Here is a 17,645-nt window from a genome sequence, read left to right on the forward strand (position 1 = left end):
TTCCATGTATCATTCATCAGTGAGTGGATGTATAAGTTTTTAAAGAGCAACTTTATAGAAATAAGCTTCACAACACTGCTGGAACAGTAGATTGGGGAGGGGCAGAGCCTGCTTCCTCCCACAATAATTACTTCAATTATGTTTTAATTAGGGAAGAAGGGGTTTTTTTAAGACCTGAAATTGCACCTTAATTATGTTTTAAAGTTCGGCTGCAATTACAAGAGCTATGACCTTGCTTCCCAACCCTCCTCACAGTCTCAGACTCCATGTCCATGTGCTGGTTTAGGGAAGCCTCACTCCCTGGCAGGGTTATTTTGGTGCCTCTGCTGGCACACTCTCCATGTTTTTCCACCCCTCTGGCTCTCAGCTGATGGCTCTGGTCAGCCCAGTTCCCCCACCCTGGCCTCCCCAGGCTCCCCCAGCATGCCAGCCCTGCTGCTGGGCTCACACAGAATCACAGAATATGCTGAGCTGGAAGACACCCACAAGGCTCCTCAGGGTGGACAACTCTTCCAGGAGTCATGGGAATTTAGATGTGAAATGCTAGAGGTGAACAGCTTAGGCTGTTTCCTAGTTTCTTAAATGAAGAGTGTTAAAGGTTTTCTCAGGATGATTTTTAAAACCCACCAAGAGCTGGGATCTGCCAAACCAGGTTCTGGGTATGGCCTGCTCCTGCCTCAGGTCTTGTAATGCCAGTGAAGACCTCACCCCTCTTCTGCTTGCACAAAGCAGGCTGAGATCAGGTGGGAGCAGCCAGCCATGGGGCAAGAGGTGGGCATGCTGGGCAAGGGTGGGTTGGTAAAGGGAGATGCAGTTCAAAGTGGAAAGCAGAGACGTGAGGAGCTGCCTTCTCAGAAGAGCCCTGCTGCAAGTTCCCTGAATCACTCAGAGCACCTGAGCTGAGCCGCTGCCTGGGGGAGCCATGGCAGGAAAAATACAGAAACAAAGAGATCCAGGAGGTGAGGGTGTCCCAGCTGGTTCCCAGCCCATCTTTTCCTTCTCTGGCTGCAGCTGTGGTTTCTGCTTCATGTGTGACATATTATCTCCCTACTACAGGCACGAGAGCCCTGAGTGCACCCTCGAGACATTCCCTTGCAGCTCCCAGATAGGCAAAGACCCAAGTCAAAGAAAGACACAACACACAGCAAATGGGAAACGGTTACAGCGCCCTTTGTTCTCATGTACTGAAAACACCTTGGTGCTCAAGGGCATTGGCAGGAAAATTTGCATGCTTCAGGCATGTTACAAGGTTGTCAGTCCTTCCAGACAGGCTGTAGTCAAAGAAAAGCTCCTGCAGAGCAGCCAGAAGTGAAGCAGGAAAGTTTCATATTTGCCAGTGGGATGGAGGGAGTCTCTCAGGGTGGGCCTCTGTCCCTCTCCTGGCACCAGGTACTGTGGTTTTTCTGCCAGGAGTCTTTCATGATCCCACCCAAGGGTTACATGGAATGACTCAGTCCAGGCCTGCCCCTGGACAACAGCACCCACCACACAGGTGCACCCTGAGGTGGGTTTGTGAGCACTCTGCCGTGTCACCAACCCTGCCTTCCTGTCCAGAAATGGCCTTTGGCCCCCTGCGAGTGGCACTTACCCCAAAGCCATTACCAAAACCTTAGTCCAGACCAGCAGTCTGGCACCAGTAGAGCCGTGCCCGCTCGGGCTGAAGCCCTGGCACACAGTGGCACAAAGCGTGGCACATCTCCCCTCTGCTCTCTCCTCTCAGTACCTGTCTGCCCGGGAGAAGCAGCTTGTTGGATTTGTTCAGCTTTTGATGCAAGAGTGCAAAACTATGATGCTGTTGCTCTGGAATCCTGCCCGACCTCTCCTACCAGCTGCCTCCAGCAAGGTTCAGGATGTTTTTGGCACCTCCAGTTTTCTATGCTTTAGGTGGGAAATCCTCAGACAACGGGCTGGCACTTTCCAAAGCGAGCTGTGCCTCTGGATCTCGAGTGTCTCGGTCCGTGTGTCAGCAGGGCAGGCATTCCCTCTGCAGTGCTTCGGGCAGCTCTGCTGCTGCAGGAAGCAGGCAGAGCCCTGGGGATCACAGCCGGCTGCGCAGGATTTCCAGCTAGTTGTAAAGAGTTTTAGCTGTCAGATGCTTAAGTTAAGGAATGGCACTGGGGGCGGGGAGGGAAGCCAAGAACATCGTGAAGTTTAAAAAAACCCCACAGCAATACAAGTTTTGCCTTTTAAAGGCTTTGGTGGAACCCCCCATCCGCAACGTATCAGAGCATTAGCAGACTTCCTCCGAGGCAGTTTTAATTTCTCGCTCCCGCTCTCGGATGCCGCCTGCCCGGGCGCAGATACCGCAGTTCTACATTTCTTTCTCCTGGAAACTCCTTTTTTTCCCCTTCCAAGCAGCGGCGGAGGCCGGCCGGCCGCAGCCCCCCCTCCCCGGCCGGGCCGGGCGCTCCGCCCCCGCCGCCCCCGCCGCAGGCGCCGCCCCCGGAGGTGCGCGGGGCTCGGCGGGGACAGCGGCTGCCGGCGCCGGGCCGCCAGCGGCTCCGCCGCGCTGCTCCCGGACTCACTGCTAGCCTTTTTTCTTTTTTTTTTTTTTTTTTCCCTTTGCTTTAGAGCCTTTTTTATTATTATTATTTGATTTGTTGTTTTTCGCAAGCGGGCCGGTGGCTCCTTGCCATGAGCAGCCCGAAGGCAGCATGAAAGCGGGCAGGCGCGGCTATCCCGCCCGCTCCGGTGTAGGATGGCTCCTGGCGAAGTGCTGCTGCTGCTGCTCCTGCACAGGTCGGTGGGGCCCGGCGTGGGGAGCCTGAACCGGGGGGCTGCTGGCGGGTCGGGGGCTCGGCGGTGCCCTCGGCAGGGCAGCGTCCTTTCCCCTGCTGCCCCGGGGACAGCGGGGGACAGCGGTGCCCTCGGGCCCGGGGACTGTGGGGGACAGCGGTGCCCTCGGGCCCGGGGACAGCGGGGGACAGCGGTGCCCTCGGGCCCGGGGACAGCGGGGGACAGCGGTGCCCTCGGAGGGAGCGCGGCGGGTGAGCCGGTAACGGGCACCGCGAGCGAGCGGGCAGGCGCTGATACAGTTTTCCAGTTATAATTTTACATTTTATCATTGCTGGTAGGAAACACCCTGGGACTGTAGGGTCAATAGGGCAGGGAGAAATATTTGCTTAAATGATTTTTTTTCCCCCCTTTCCTTTCTAGTCTTTCTTGGGCTCGAGTACGAGCAAAAGGCTTTGAGAACATCTGTTTCTCACAGTTCACAAATCTCTGAATGGTGATGGGGGAAGGTCTGGGGAAGCTGGCTGAGCTGAAATGCTGAGAGAGATGTGGGAAAGCCAGGGCAGCTGGAGTGCCTTGTAAAAATAAAATCAAAATCTGGCTTTTATGTGGAACAGCGCAGCTCAGATGCATTGACTGAAGGTTTTGCAGCCTGCAGTCTGTATGCTGAGATATGGCTCTTGGACTTGTTCTGGATAATGTGAGCTTTTTCAAAGATCTGCTTGTGGTGTTTCGATGTTTCCTCTTCTCTGAATGGCCAAGCAAAATGCCCTGAACAAAACTTGGCTTTTGTGTCTTTTTTTTTTTTTTTTTTTTTTTTTTTAATAACTAAAGCTTTCAAATGCAGTCTTTTGGTAACTCTGGAACAGAGTTACCAAATAAACAACAAACAAAGAGCAGATAAAGATGACATTGAGGATGGATAGGCCTACTGGTTTCTTGGGGCACACATTTGCAGGAGCCCTCTTTCCCCCATTACTGAATCAGTCACACTTATGTGGTGACAGCAGCGAGCTAGCTGGTGATGGAGTTTGCCACTCCTTCCTAAGATGTGTTCTTTTTTAGCCTGGGGAGAACGCACCACTTCATGCCAAGGAAGTGATTCTTGAGGTCAGTGCACAACACCCTGCTGTTGTGCAGCCTTTAAGAAGGAACATGTAATCTGGTTGTAGGGGTAGGGCTGCCTGCAGAAAGGTTGTGGTACTAAACCACTGTGAAAGCCAAGTCTCTTGGACAGCCTGTGCTTTCATGTGTTGGCCCATGCAGCAGGCTGGAGCAGTATTCGAGGTCTCTGACAGAGCTCTGGTCTTCAAAATGTTGATTCTAACGGATTAAAATCTCCCTGCTGCCTGTCCTGCCTGCAGAGGTCTCTGGAAGGGGGAAGGGGAAACAGCTGGCTCTTCTCTCTCCCGCTGAAATGTTAACTGTGTTTGCAGTTGTGGTGTACTGGGTTGGTAACAAAAAGTGGTTCCTGATACAGATTGATTTACTTCTTTCTTGTCCTTGGTTGTAAACTTTGGGTGAAAAGTTCTAAAAGGCTGTCTGTCATGTTGTATTTATTAAGGAAAACCAGAGATGGTGGAAATACTCCCAGAATTTAAGCAGGTACCAACCCTGACGTTTGACCAGGGATTCAGGTGCCCTGGATTACAGCAGCAGTGTGCCCTTGTTGGCAACTTCTCCCATTAAGCTTGGAGATGTTTTAATGTGGCAACCAGAGCTTTGAAGCTGTAACTTCATGTATTCTGTGCTGTCAGCGATCACCTGTGGGGGGACACTGCTCACCCCAGGGCTTCTCACTGATCTCCGTCTGGCAGTGCAAATAGGTGACTCTAGTTTGTATTTAAGATGGGTGTGAAGTATCTCAGTGCTGCCCCATAGGTGACCTTATCTTTTCCTTTGGAAATTCGACTCTGCTTTTTCCTAGTGCCAGTGCCTGATGTACCTTGATCTTTCGCAACAACTCAGTAGGTTCTGTGGTGTGAATAAGAACGGGAAGATGAGCCTGCGTTCTGTGTCAAACACAGATTTTGTGCTCAAATAGTTGGCGTGAGCTGCATCATTGCTTTCCATGGAGCTTGGAAGTGATGTGGATGCTTGATCTCCTAAATAGCAGCAATAATGCAGAGCTGAAAAATCCCAAACCCGAGGTCCCCTGTGTATCATGAAATACGTAAGTTTTGTGTAACTGGGCATTTCTCTGAAGGATTTTGACAGATGACTCAAACTCTTCTGCATTAGTATTCTACTGTCTACTGCAGCAGTAGAGAGCCTGATGCTGCTTTTTTGCTTGTTTCTCTTGGTGAGTTTCTGATCTTGTCAGGTTTGCCCAAGTACAGAGCTGAGCTGTTGGGATCCATCCAGAGAAAGCAAGTGACAGTACCACTTGCAATTTTGTTCTGACCCCAGTAGTTGCCTGCAAGAACTAAATAAGGACTTCTTCTCTGTTCTGCAGTATAGAGAGATATGAATCCTAATATAGGAGTGCCTCAGAGCAAGAGTCTGTCACTTGCTTTCAGCCATAAAAAGGGGTAGTTAGGAGCAGCACACTTGCTTGGCCTTTAGGCCAGTGGCCTCACTAAGCCAGGAGTGTACAGGCAAGGATTTTTGCTGTATCTCCTAAGTGCAGAAGTGCGAAGTGACCTAGTGTAACAGGATGCCTCTTAATGCTGCAAAACTGTCCCTGGTAAGAGGGCTCAAATTCTGATGCTCTTCTGATAGCTAGAAAATCATTGAACTCTCCTTAGAAATCAGCTTAGGATTTGCAATTGAACTCCTCAGTTATCTGTATGGTTCAGATGAGAGATTATTTTAAAAGGGAAAAGAGGGAAAATAAAGAGATGGGAGGGATTCCTGGTTTGTGAAATGCCTTTTCTAAAGCTAATGTTCAGCTGCATGCCTTGGATGTGAGGAGATCAAAACTTTGCTGCCTTTAAGCACAGAGCCAAGTCCAGGGTGTGAGTGCCATTCCTCTTCACTGCCTTCTGCACAGGGCTCTGAAGCTCACCAGTGAGTGGGAACATGGACATTGGGTGACACTAAATTCCAGGCTCTGATGCACAGGGAGCTGTAAAGACTACCAGTGTCTCAGATTTAACCTGGAAATTAAATTCTGTGTGCTGCCTTAAACCCAGGGCCTTATTTAGTGGTCATTTTTTGCAGTAGTTGAGCTCATTCAATTCAAGCCCACACTGGAGCATGGTGGGGTCTCACTGCCCTAAGGGATACCAGGAGGGTGGAAAGCATAAACGAGGTGTAGGAAATGCTTTTCTTTGGGCACAAGGAGACAGATGTTCCCATCTACTGGACTTGAGCTGGCTGTGAGTGTACCAGGTACAGACAAAGAAAAGGGTCTGTGGTTAAAAGTAATCAATTGTCAGAATAACTTCAGAGTTCAGATGAGTAAAATTGTGTGGCTGCAGTGTGGCTTCAGGTGAGAATATAGTGCACCTTCTATTTGAGGGTAGCCAGAAACCAGGAGGATGGATTTAAATGGATGTGCTGTATTGGCTTCGATAAAGAACACATCTTCTGCCTCCTCGAGCAGTTGCTCTTCTGAGTAGGCTGCTGGTTGTATGCAAACTTCTAATTTCAGAACAAAACAAACTTAATCTGAATGTCAATTCTTAAATCTCAATTTGTTAAAGTTGAAAGGTTGAGTAGGTTTCTGTTTGTGCTGAGCTCCTGGTAAAGCTCTTATTTTAAAATTTCTGTCCCTCTAGCTTTACCTATCTCCGACACTTTTGGTCTTCTTTCTGCAATTTTCTGGTTTACCATCTTGTTTTTCTTTCTTTCTTTCCTTCTTTTTCCTCTTCTTGCCTAAATTTTTGATTTGTTACTGGATCTTAGCTGTAAGATTAAAAAAGAAAGCTTGTCCTGACAGAGTGATGGTGACTTCTGTGCAGTGAGGGGGGCTCAGGCAGCCACCCTGTACATCTTTCCTAGCTGGGCAGAAACAGAGCCTTAACGGGAAGTTAAGAAAACCAGCATCATCATAAGGGCTGTCAACAGCTCATTAATAAAAGTTATTTCTTCATTAGGTAAAAAGTGAGATCTGATGGTGCTTTTTATAGAAGGTGCTGACACTGGTACAGGGAGCTGCAGAGCTTTGCTAAGGGAACTGGTACCTTTGTGCTGAGTGGTAGCAAGAGAGGGATCTGCAGTAATATATTCAAGCCCATAACATTTCCTAATTTGAACATATTTTATTTAGTGTTTCAAGCTGAGCCATGGTTGCACTGTGCAAAGCATAATGGAATGCATGGCCAAAGCAGCTCTGTCAAAAATGAGGCAGAGGAGAAAACAATAGTAAAGTAAAGGGTGTCACCCAAAGCTTGCTTAGCTTCCTGGTCTTTCTTGAATGAGAAATATGAGGAAACTGTTGGGTTTCCCAAATAAACTCCTTGGGTGATGTCCATCTGTTGCTCATTAGTTGTATCTCAGCGAAGTCAAGAGGATCAAGTGTACTGGTCCTCTGTAGGCAATCTCTCTCCCTCTCATGCCAGAGTTGAGCTCTGCTTTTTGTCCTGGCAAATTCATGAGTAAATGGCTGTGGAGAGGTTGCAAGAGTTGTTGTTATTTCCTTCCAGTTCTATTAAGAGAAAACTGGTTAGCCCATGACAGGAACATCTCTTCTAAGTCCTGTGTTTTCCCACCTCTGCAGGCTGAGTCAGGAGTCAGAATAGGTCATAGCAGAGAGTTATTGGAAGGGACAAAAGAGTTGATGAAGATGCTGCTCAGTTGAGCAGGATTAACATGACAAGGTGAATACTGTTAGCAAAAAAAAAAAAAATCACTCTTTTTGTCGGTGTGAAGTTGCTTTCCACACCTGCTCTACACCCTCCTGACACATAGTCCTCAGTTAAGCATGTCCCAAAAGCGTGACTGACAGTCCCCATGCCAGTCTTTTGGGGTGAACAGACTCACTGTTCTGAACTTCTTAGCATTTGTGTGGCAGTGACACACGGGAGGCATTCAGGAGAAGTCCTGGGGCTGATGAGGAACCTCTGAGTACGGACAGTCGAAGGAGAAGCAGGGCCACTGCTCTGCTGCAGGCTGGGGGAGCAGTGAGTTCATTGCAGGATTACTTAGGGTTGTTAAATCTTACCTTCTTGAGGGTAGGAGCCTTGTTATAGATGCAGCAGGTCACGTTTTCAGTGGATCTGTCTGAGTACTGTCAAATACGAAGTGTCCAAGGTTTGAGCTTCTCACAAGTGCTGGTTGCTGCACATGACTTTGTGCCCACTGCTCTCATCTGCCACCAGCCACTTTCTGTAAATTGAATGTTTATCATGTCAGTGCCAGTGTTGGGATGCTTTAGCAACTTTCTCTCAGTTTCCAAGATCCAAGCAATAATAGTGTTATTATTTTCTCTCTTGAAAGTTACATGCACTGCCAGACAGCTCTGACTCTCCTGATACAAGCTAGCTCCTCAGCCTCTGGCTTCATGTCTCCCTGTTGTGACTAATCTTGCAGTCTTTTGACATATGGTTATATACAAGATGCAACAAAAGTGGTCCAGAAAATAAACTTTCAGATACTAATTCATCTGTGAAAAAGAGGTAGCAAGAGCCTTTATAAACATCAGCTTTCAGTTACTAGTCTGGGCATGAATACGTGGTGGGGATCCTTATTATTCAGATTGATAAGTTGTTTTCAACTTTTATAAATTCATCCAGCTTTATGAAACATGGGATTTGCTTTTATGCAGGCAAAGCTCCAAAACTTCCAATTCACTCCCAGGAGCACATAAGAACCACAAGGCTTTATTGTTTATTCATCTTGTCAAAAATGTGAAGAAAGGAGACTTTATTCTTAGGAAAAGAGAACAGATAATTGTGAAAAATATAGCTTGGGTAACTCCCTGCTCAGTGTGAAGACATGGGGTAATTAAACATGCTGTTTTCCTATAAAATAAGCCAGATAGATGTATTGTTCAGGAATTCAATGCACGGATGCTGAAATAAAATCTCTGCATTTTGAAGTGAAACAAAAAGGGCAGTTACTTCACATGACCCCAGAAGGATTTTGTTTGGTTTTTTTCCCAAACTGTTGTGTTTCAGCACACACCTTGTTAAAACTTGTGTGTGCATTAGGAAAACTAATCTATCATTTCAAACCTGAAACCCCTCAACTTCCAAAGTTTTCAGTCTAAAAATAACATCAAGATACTTCTCAAGCACACTGTTACATTTCAGTTTAATTCTTGTCTGTTAACAGGCTTTATGAAAGCATTTTCATATTTGGCAAAGGTTGCAATTTCTTTTCAAAAGAAAGGAGTTGGTTGGGCAGTTAGTGATTACAGCAGGGATCTACAGATCCTGTGGTTTTCAGTGCAGTAAGGAAATCCAATTTTCTGCCAGTTTAGCCACTGCGTCAGTTGCTATTGCAGGAGAGTTCAATTGCTAATATTGCATCACACAATTCTGTGTCATGTGAAGTTACTTTTTAATATAACTGTAGAAGCACATCTGGATGTCTTCTTTAAAAAGGTGCATAGATCACAAGTAGGACTTCAGCATGTGTAAAGAATTATTAGGAAATAATGAGATTATCTCTAATGAGATACGCTTGAAATCATCTCCCTTGAGCATTCTTTGCCATTGGAAAACCACAAAACAAAAATTTATGTGTTTGCTCTTAGCTCCTGTTGTTTGATGTGGCTGTTTATGCTGAAACACAAAGCAGTACTTGAATTAAAGGTGGTTAGTGCAGCCCGTTGGGTCTCCTGTTGAGTTTGACCAGCCTCACATTCCTTCACGCTCTGTCCTGGACCAGCCCCACAGTGCTCTCCCCAGCAGGCTAAGAACTGGGGAATCACACACATCACCTGGGCTTCATTCATATAATTAGGACAAAATATGAAAATGTCTCCAGTGAAGTTCTCATGAGATGAAAAATAGAACCTGCAAGCTGAATTACAGCAGTTAATAACAGAACAGCCATAGGGTTTCTTCTCTTTGATGGGGAGAAACCCATTCTATACACTTCAGTTTATGTATTTGTCATTTATTTTTTGACAATGTAGCACACATAAGATCATGTTGCAGAAAGTCCTGACTGGATTTTACTCCCTGACTTCCCAGTACTTCCCAATGGTTGTGGGTGCTCCTTTACTACATAGAAACCATGGCTACTTTGGGATAATGGAAAAAGTGGGTCTCCTGTTTTGTGTGTTGCCACATGATGAGTTAGTAATTGCTATTCTGTTGCTCTTACTGCACCCCAGTGCACTTGGTTGCCCCATGTGGTGCAGCCATTGCTAGTCCTGGGACAGCTCAATAGCTTTGAAATCTTGGATCTCCTGCAAAATGACATTCCAGGCTGTGAAGTTCCATAAGGGGGTGAAGCCTGGGAGCCAGACCTGCTGGGAACCCATTAGCAAACATCACCCTGAGGAACCAGTAGGTGGTTTCTGCTGGAGATTATTATCTTTTGTATCGGAAGGTTGTAAGTTAGACATGGAAATTTAAAGTTGCTGTGTACAGGAAAGCACAAGTACAGTCTCTGTGTGAGTTTTGAGCAAAGATCTCTTGTTCACTTGCACAAGAAAACATGGAAGTGAACATGTAGGAAAGTGATGGACTATGGCCCATGATGATAAGGGACTGGATTTAGTGACTATGGAGGCGTCTTAGTGACCATGGTGTTACGTTTTCTGAGAATTTTTCCATGTTCATTTTTCACATGAAGCAATCAGCTCAGAGCACAGAAGAAAGCTGGGAGTGGCACATCCCCAGCTGTAGCTAAATCTTCTGAGGATACTTTTTCATGCGATTGAGGTTTGCTGACAATTACAGCTACAGACTGTAGCAGCCAAGGACCTCTTGGGCTCTGTTAGGTTTTCTTCTCAACCCTTCGTAAGACACATGCAGCTTCAATGAGCAGAGGTTTCTCACATCCTCAAGGCATGTGGTATAGCTATAACCTCTCTAAAAACACATTACAGCTCATCAGTCAGCACTTTGAACCTTCCTTGAGGTCATGTAGGAAACCAGTGACCAACTGAGCATCAGATCATCAGCAGTTACAGCTTCCAGAGTCATATGGACCAGCTGATTTCAGCCTTTTTGTAGGCCTGCATGGGAGGCAGCACATCATGCACATACCGAGATCACCTTGTTCCAGGGTTGGTTGTGGCCAGAGCTGCAGGTCCTGCTCCTCTGTGTGTCCCTGCTCATGGACTGCAGTCCTGGATCCAATTTGTCCATGCTGAGCACCCCTGATAGCAAGGCCCCAGCTCTCCCTGCCAGGGAGCGTGAGCCAAGGCAGGCCATGGGAAGTGTTGCACAACCAGTATGATTTCACCGCATGCTGAATAAATACACTTTGAGAACGCTTTTGAAGAGATGTTGCCTAATTAATCCTGCAGGGGGTATAATATGTATATTTTTGAAATCCAGTTTTAGCATCATGCAATTAGCTTTTATGGCCTAGGGATTCTGATATAAGACATTCTTTAGTCACTAATGGTAATCTGTTTTAATTAGAAATGCAAATGTATTTTAGATCCAAATGTGTCTGAGTGGTACAATGTAAAATGATGATTCACAGTGAATACCACTGAAGTGCCTCAAGTCTGGTATTCTTTGTACCTTCTGCAGTTTGAACTCAGAGGATCAACACAATGTTCAAACATTGCTCTCAGCTGAAGCATGTGGAGGCTGAATAGATTTCACTAGGAAATGGAATAAATATTAATCAATAGGGATTCTTTCTAGGACAGCAGAAGGAAAATCATAGCCTTAGGCAAGAAGGAGGCAAATGCTTTGAGTGTTGGCGGTAACTGCAGCTCCACAGTAGCAGAACACAGCTCCTGCCAGGGCACAGGTGCTGAGCGGAGAGCAGCATCTTAGTTGACTTTGTGTTAGTATCAGAGAAACTATCCAGGCTGGAGCATTCCAGGCTGCTCACGGCAGGGCAGTAGCTGCTCAGAGCTGCGGTGCTGTAAAATTTGATCTGGCAGTGTATCTAAGACAAGCCTACAGCAAGGCAAGCTCTAGACAAACATTGAAAAGCTGATGCTTGCTGAATATTCACTGCAGTCACTTGTCCTGGAGATACTAAGATATCACACAAGCAATGTCTGTGATCAGACATCTTAAAATGCAGTAAGAGGTCACCTGTATTCAACAGAGCCTTTGTAGAATCAAAGATTTCTCTGCTACTTGCTGTTGTGTTCAAGTAAGTCGGTTTTTCCCCTGATTCCCTTGAAAGACGGAGCCAAAAGAAAGTAACCACTTGGCAATAGAGAAGATGGGTTTTTTAATGGAAGTTTATTAGACAGCTGTTTGCAATGAGACTCAGTGATGCAGAAGGGAATGAAGCAGTTTGTGCAGGGCACCTTTCCACATTTCTGCAAAGCTGGATGTAGTTTTGGTTTCTTTTTTTCAATAAGGAGACTTCTGGTAAGCAGCTGTGATGTTGGCACCATAAAAGCTGTGGGTGGCTCTGTGTGGCCCTTCAGAAGTCACAATCAATCAGTTTCTAAGGACTAGCTCACTGGTGTCTGGGTCAAGGCACTGGCACAGCTTCAGAGGGCTGAGACCTCGGCAGCGTGCTGCAGAGCGAGCTCTCCTATTCCCATGTAGCAGATGCTCTCTAAGACTTCAAGTTCCTGTCCACCTCTCTTGCTGACGCAGATAGAGTGTAGTAGTGACTTTGTCACCTGAAATTTGATAAACTTGTTGACTGGCATCACGGGGAAGCTTCCTCACAGAGCTGCTCCTTGCCGAGCTGTCAAAGGGAAAACAAAGACACAGATCGCGTGAGCCTGTTATATGGGACAGCAAGTGGTGTTCTGGTTTTGCTGCTTAAGCTGAATGAACTAAAGCTTTCCACAAGCCTAACTTATAGTCCTGAGTGTGCAGTTAAAAGTCTCTGAGCTGCTTAGCCATTTCCCTGTGCTGTGTTCAAAGAGCAAAGTGTCACAAGCACCAGCAGTTCTTATCTGTTGTGTTTTATTTCCAAACCGCTGTTTGCGTTGACTTCATTCATTACTTCTTTTAATTCATCCCAATCAGTACCTTTGCTGTGAGCTTGTATTTTCTGCTGGCATTTCTGGAGGACGAGGGCGTGGAGGAAGCTGCTTTGGGCACCAGCCCTGGAGGCTGCAGTGTGTCTGTCGTCAAACACCCCAACCTCGTTGTTCTTGGTGGTTACGTGGTGTCCGCTCCTGCCCTGCGCCGCTTGCGACTTATCCTTGTTCCATTCTTTTCTTTTCAGGGGCTGTCAGAGCCTGAATAATTTAAGAGTGAACAAATGAGAGACGTTCATGGAGGACTCTCTTCTTATCTAGGCACAAATTGACAAGCATGTAGATTGCCTTGGGTTTCCACTGCACCTACCACAACTTTACTAAGAGAAAAGTCCCCTTTGCTAGACATCTGTGTCACTCTTGCTTAGTAAAGTTATTCAAGATCAGCGCCTTTGGAATTGGTTGGTAAATGGACAAAGACTTTCTCTTTGCCCGGAGCTCTTCACAGCCTCCAAGTACCAAAGAGAACTCCACAGCACTAGAAAGCAAGAGACAGCTGCTGAATGTTGGAAGCTACTGCATTTGGCAAAAGAAGCTGACGCTAAGATGCACACAGTTGTGTTTGTTTGTTCTGCTTGTTTTCTGTGCTTTCCGAGCCCTCTGTGTGCCTGGAAAGTTTAATGACCGATCCCTTCTTTCTCAACATGCAGTTTTTCTTCCTATCCCAAAAAGCTTTGGGTTCTGTTCTTGCTTTTTTTAATTTTTCCAATTCCAAGTTTGTCACTGATACTCTTCTGTTGTTTCCATGGAGAATTGTTTGGGTACATAGCCACAGCTTCCTTTGAGATAGGGAGACCTAAATATGATACCCAAATATCATTGTCTTCCCTCCTCTCCCCCTGTTTAGCAGAGTGGCCCACCTTGTCACAGAGGTTGCTGACTTCAAGTATAAGGCAGAGTTGACCTTAGCAATGATGTCATTTAACTGAGAAATTACTTCAAAATTCTTACAGTAGCTCAGTTTGGAAGCTGCTGAAGGAAGCTGACCCTTGACACTTCACAAAAGAATAAGGCCTGTGTTTTACTAACAGCTGCTTGGAAACCATGTGTAATAAAGTTTGTTTTTGTGCCCAACATCCAGGATAAAAGATAGCATTTGCCGACTCTGTTACCCTTACGCTCCCAGAAGAGCAGAACTGCTTTGATCAAAGTTAAAAAGTCTGCTTCTATGTGGGTGTCTACGCATTTCACAGTTCCTTATGCTAAAAGTAACAGTGTACTTGCAAAGGCCAGCAAATGCTGCTCTCGTTCAGCTTCAAACATGACGTTTTCCTCCTTGTCATCCCATATAGCTTTTCATAAAGTTTCAGGGTTAGAACTTTTTTTATGGAACATGCAAAAATCTCCCATCAAAATATATCAAGGGGGATTTTTGCTTTGTGTTTGGGGCTTTGTTATTTTTGCTGCTAGCAACACTTATTCTGGAAACTTCAGGGCTGGAGATTCTTTTATTTTTGTCACAGAATGAGGACAGTGTAAATACAAAATGTAAAGTAGAATTGAGCGAAGTGCTTCAACAAGTTGTTTCACTACATTGAAATAAATGTTGATTTGTTCAAAAAAAAAAAAAAAGCATGCCCTTTCTGGATCGTGTTAGTCTTGACTTTTTATTTCCTTTCTTTGCTAAAGAAATGCGTGCCTCTTGGCTTCAGAGATCTGCTCACCCAGCTGTGAGGCACTGCGGGGAGGCTGCTCCGACGTGCACTCCCAGCAGATGTGTTGGACTTGCTGTCGCTGTGCTCGGGGCTGGGCTGGGACCTGGGCTGGGCACAGACTCGAGGCAAGGGAATGGGGAAATGAAATCAAGTGCACACAAATACTGCATCCAGCCTCCAACTCTGCTGTGGGGAGCAGCTGCTTTACTTCTGAGCTTTTCCACACCTTTTTATTGAGTAAAAGCCCATTCTAAAAAGATGTTGCTTCAAGGTTCCCCTGAAGGTATGTTACTGCTCTGCCTCGACACCTGTCTCACAGTATTTTAGGACAGGAGCTGGCTAGGAGTATCTCACCAACAGGTTGTTGGATTCACTCTGAATATTTGTTCTCTTATTATTTTTATTGTGAATTCACAGCAGCTTATGTGGGGGCTCCAATGGGACTCTGAAGCAGGATGAATTAAGCTGGTACATCGAGACAAAAAGGCTCAAACCTCCAACCAGAGAAGCTGTAGATACCCACAACAGTTGTAAGCGGTTCTGTGGAAACCCATTGCAGAGCAGGACACTCAGAGGGAAGGACCTCAGGTGTTTCAGTTGCTTTTCAGGCACTTGGTGCCACAGGACTGAGAGGAACACTTTCCTCAGGGTCTCTTTGGAGGCACAAACACATGTTCTGCCTTTATGTGCAGCAGCTCCTGAGTTAAATGCTCATGTGTAGGAAATGAGACCCTGCCCTATACTCACCTGAGGACTCATCTTGCTCTTTTCCCCTTGCCCTCCCTATGGTCACCTCTGATAAAAGCCTAGATACACACGAAGCAGCAGATACAATACTTCTGCATTTGTTCCTCTCACTAGGCACTCTCGGACAGTACTGGAGTCATGTTTTATTTCAGCAGGCTCTCTCTGTCTGTGCCTTCCCCTTGTGCTGTTTCTCTCCCTGGAGACCCAGCTCACTCATTCAGCACGCTCTCAGGATTTCAGTAACTTTTCTTGCAGGGTCTCTGGGGACCGTGCGCCTCTGTGCTGTTTCTCCAGGCTTTTGGTTTTATCTCACTCTTTGAAACTTTCCCAGAACTGCAGTGACTTTTCTCTGACCTCCAGAACTGCAGCTCTTGAGCTCTGACACTCCGACTGGCACAACGAAGACCTGGAGACTACTTTGGGATGTCAGCTTTCCCAGCACATGCTGGATGGAAGCTGCATCTGAGCAACACCAGCTAAAAATAAAAGCTATTCAACTGAAGCTAATGGCATGTTGCCACAAGTTATTGCTCATTAAAGTGAATTGACAGATGCTTAACTTCAGCTAATCATTCCCTGCTGCGAGATCAGCCTGGTATGAAGCACACTCGAATGTGGGAAGGGGATTCACAATAACTAAATTTAGCTGAGGGTATAATTTCCTCGGACTCCCTCTGTAGTTAATGGAAAGAGAGAGGCTCCTGCAGGGCGTGTCCCACTCTGCATCGCCCTTGGGCAGAGTGTGCACAGCTCCTTGACTGCCGAGAGCAGGAGATGAAGCTGCTGCCTGCCACAGAAATGAGTGGCTCCAAGGGACAGTGTTTACTCACCCCAGCTGGGTGAGTGCTTGCTTTCCTCACATTAGGTTTCAACCTGGAAGTAATGATCAGAAAGCTGAATATTGAAGCCAACAGTTTGGTGACCGTTTCCCAAAGGCAAAACCCATGTGCAAAATCCCTCTGGAGCGTCCCCTGCTTTGCAGTGTGGTTAAAGGGAATTCTGCAGATCATTCTCTCAGAGCAGCTCTTATTTCATATTTCCAAGAAATGCCAGCTATTCAATAGCAAAACAGTGTGTTCTAAATGTTGTGTGATTGATTTAGATTCTAATCCTTTTTTTCCCTTGTTCTTTTTGGAAGTTAGTCATGTTTGCATGCTTGGCAGTGAAACGGAATGTCAGATTTTGGGGTTTTACATTACAGTGATCAGAAAGTTTGTCCAATATGTCTGCTGCTTCCTCTGTTGGACTAGAAACTTTTTTTATAAAATATTTAACTCCATACCATTATTCTTGAGTTTGGACAGAAGTCATTTCATCCATGTAAATGGATTTGTGAGAATCCTGCCAGATTGATTCGTACCTTTTGATGTTACTTCCAGCTTGAAGCTTCAAATGATACTCCCAAGACACAAACAGAAAATTCAATTGAACCTTTTCAATTTTCTAATTTCCAGAAGATGATGAAGTTAGGGAGAGCATTTGAATCTCTGAACAAAATTTGCATTTAGATTCCCATGGCATAATTTGAACGTGTCTTTACCCTGTGGTGTAGAACTCTCTCCTACACGGTCCCATGTCATTTTTAGCTGGAGCACAGGGCAGGTCTGTGGTTGGACACGTGTGGAGCGGCTGGGCAGAGCTGGGAGCAGATGGGAGCCGTGGAAGTCTCCAGGGCACATTTTGCAATTCCATTGCGAAAGTTTAATGTACTTCCAATCTAAAGGGCTTTTCGAGCCAGTTGTCCTCTGTCTTTGTCTGACATGGGCACTGAAAATGTCCTCGTGTTCACTTATATTCTTCACTAGAGCTGTTTTCAAAGGCTGTGTCTGAGGAGACAGCTTATCTGTTGACATTAGAAGTTGTAAGATACATTATTTACACTGTTAGCACCTAGTGTTTTCACTAGAGGAATAGCTGTAAAGTGACTTTGTGTTATCCAAATGTTGTTGCCTCCCAAACTTTTGCAAATCCATGCCAGGTTTTACAGGCAGAATGAGCTCTAACGCTAAAACCGGGATCGGTACTGTCATCTGCCTAAGCCACAAAGTTTTGTAACCCTGACTCGTGCCAATAAAAATGTTTCACTGAGCATGTTTTGGATATTTAATACAAAAGCACAGAAGAGACCAAAGGAGCAGTGTTCATACCTCATTCTGCCGTCTTTGCTTCCATCAGGTAGAGCTTTAGTCCCAAATCCCTTGAGCAGATCCAAGGGGGCTCTCAAAGCAGCATTTCTCAAGGGGCAGGATAAAGCTTCAAGAAGCTGAGAACTGTGAACTGGAACCTGCAGCCTGGATGATCATGGAGGTGTTCTTGGAAAGGGCAGGAGAAGGTGCATTTTGATGGTTTAGATGGTTCTGGTCTGTTTAGTGTGAAATACTAACACAGAGGCTTTGTTTGTACACAGAATGAGTCTAGATGATTCCTGCTTTCCAAGATTTTTTGGGATGGAGATTCCCGTTCTTTAGGAAATT

The 17,645-nt window shown here is 45.9% G+C and overlaps 1 protein-coding gene across 5 annotated transcripts in view; it reads left to right on the plus strand.

Moving 5' to 3' along the window:
- Window positions 1-17,645, plus strand: part of KALRN (kalirin RhoGEF kinase) — a 467,474-nt gene that overhangs the window by 388,394 nt on the left and 61,435 nt on the right. Inside the window, exon 1 of one of the 5 annotated variants that reach the window (XM_063400878.1) lies at window positions 2,435-2,739. The exons of the other annotated variants lie outside the window; for them this stretch is intronic. Coding sequence (XP_063256948.1) covers window positions 2,655-2,739 — 85 coding nt within the window. The 5' untranslated portion in view covers window positions 2,435-2,654. Of the gene's footprint in view, window positions 1-2,434; window positions 2,740-17,645 lie in introns of those variants that run through there. 5 annotated transcript variants of the gene reach the window in all.

The sequence above is a fragment of the Prinia subflava genome, chromosome 6 (genome assembly GCF_021018805.1).
Source record: "Prinia subflava isolate CZ2003 ecotype Zambia chromosome 6, Cam_Psub_1.2, whole genome shotgun sequence".
Taxonomy (NCBI): Eukaryota; Metazoa; Chordata; class Aves; order Passeriformes; family Cisticolidae; genus Prinia; species Prinia subflava.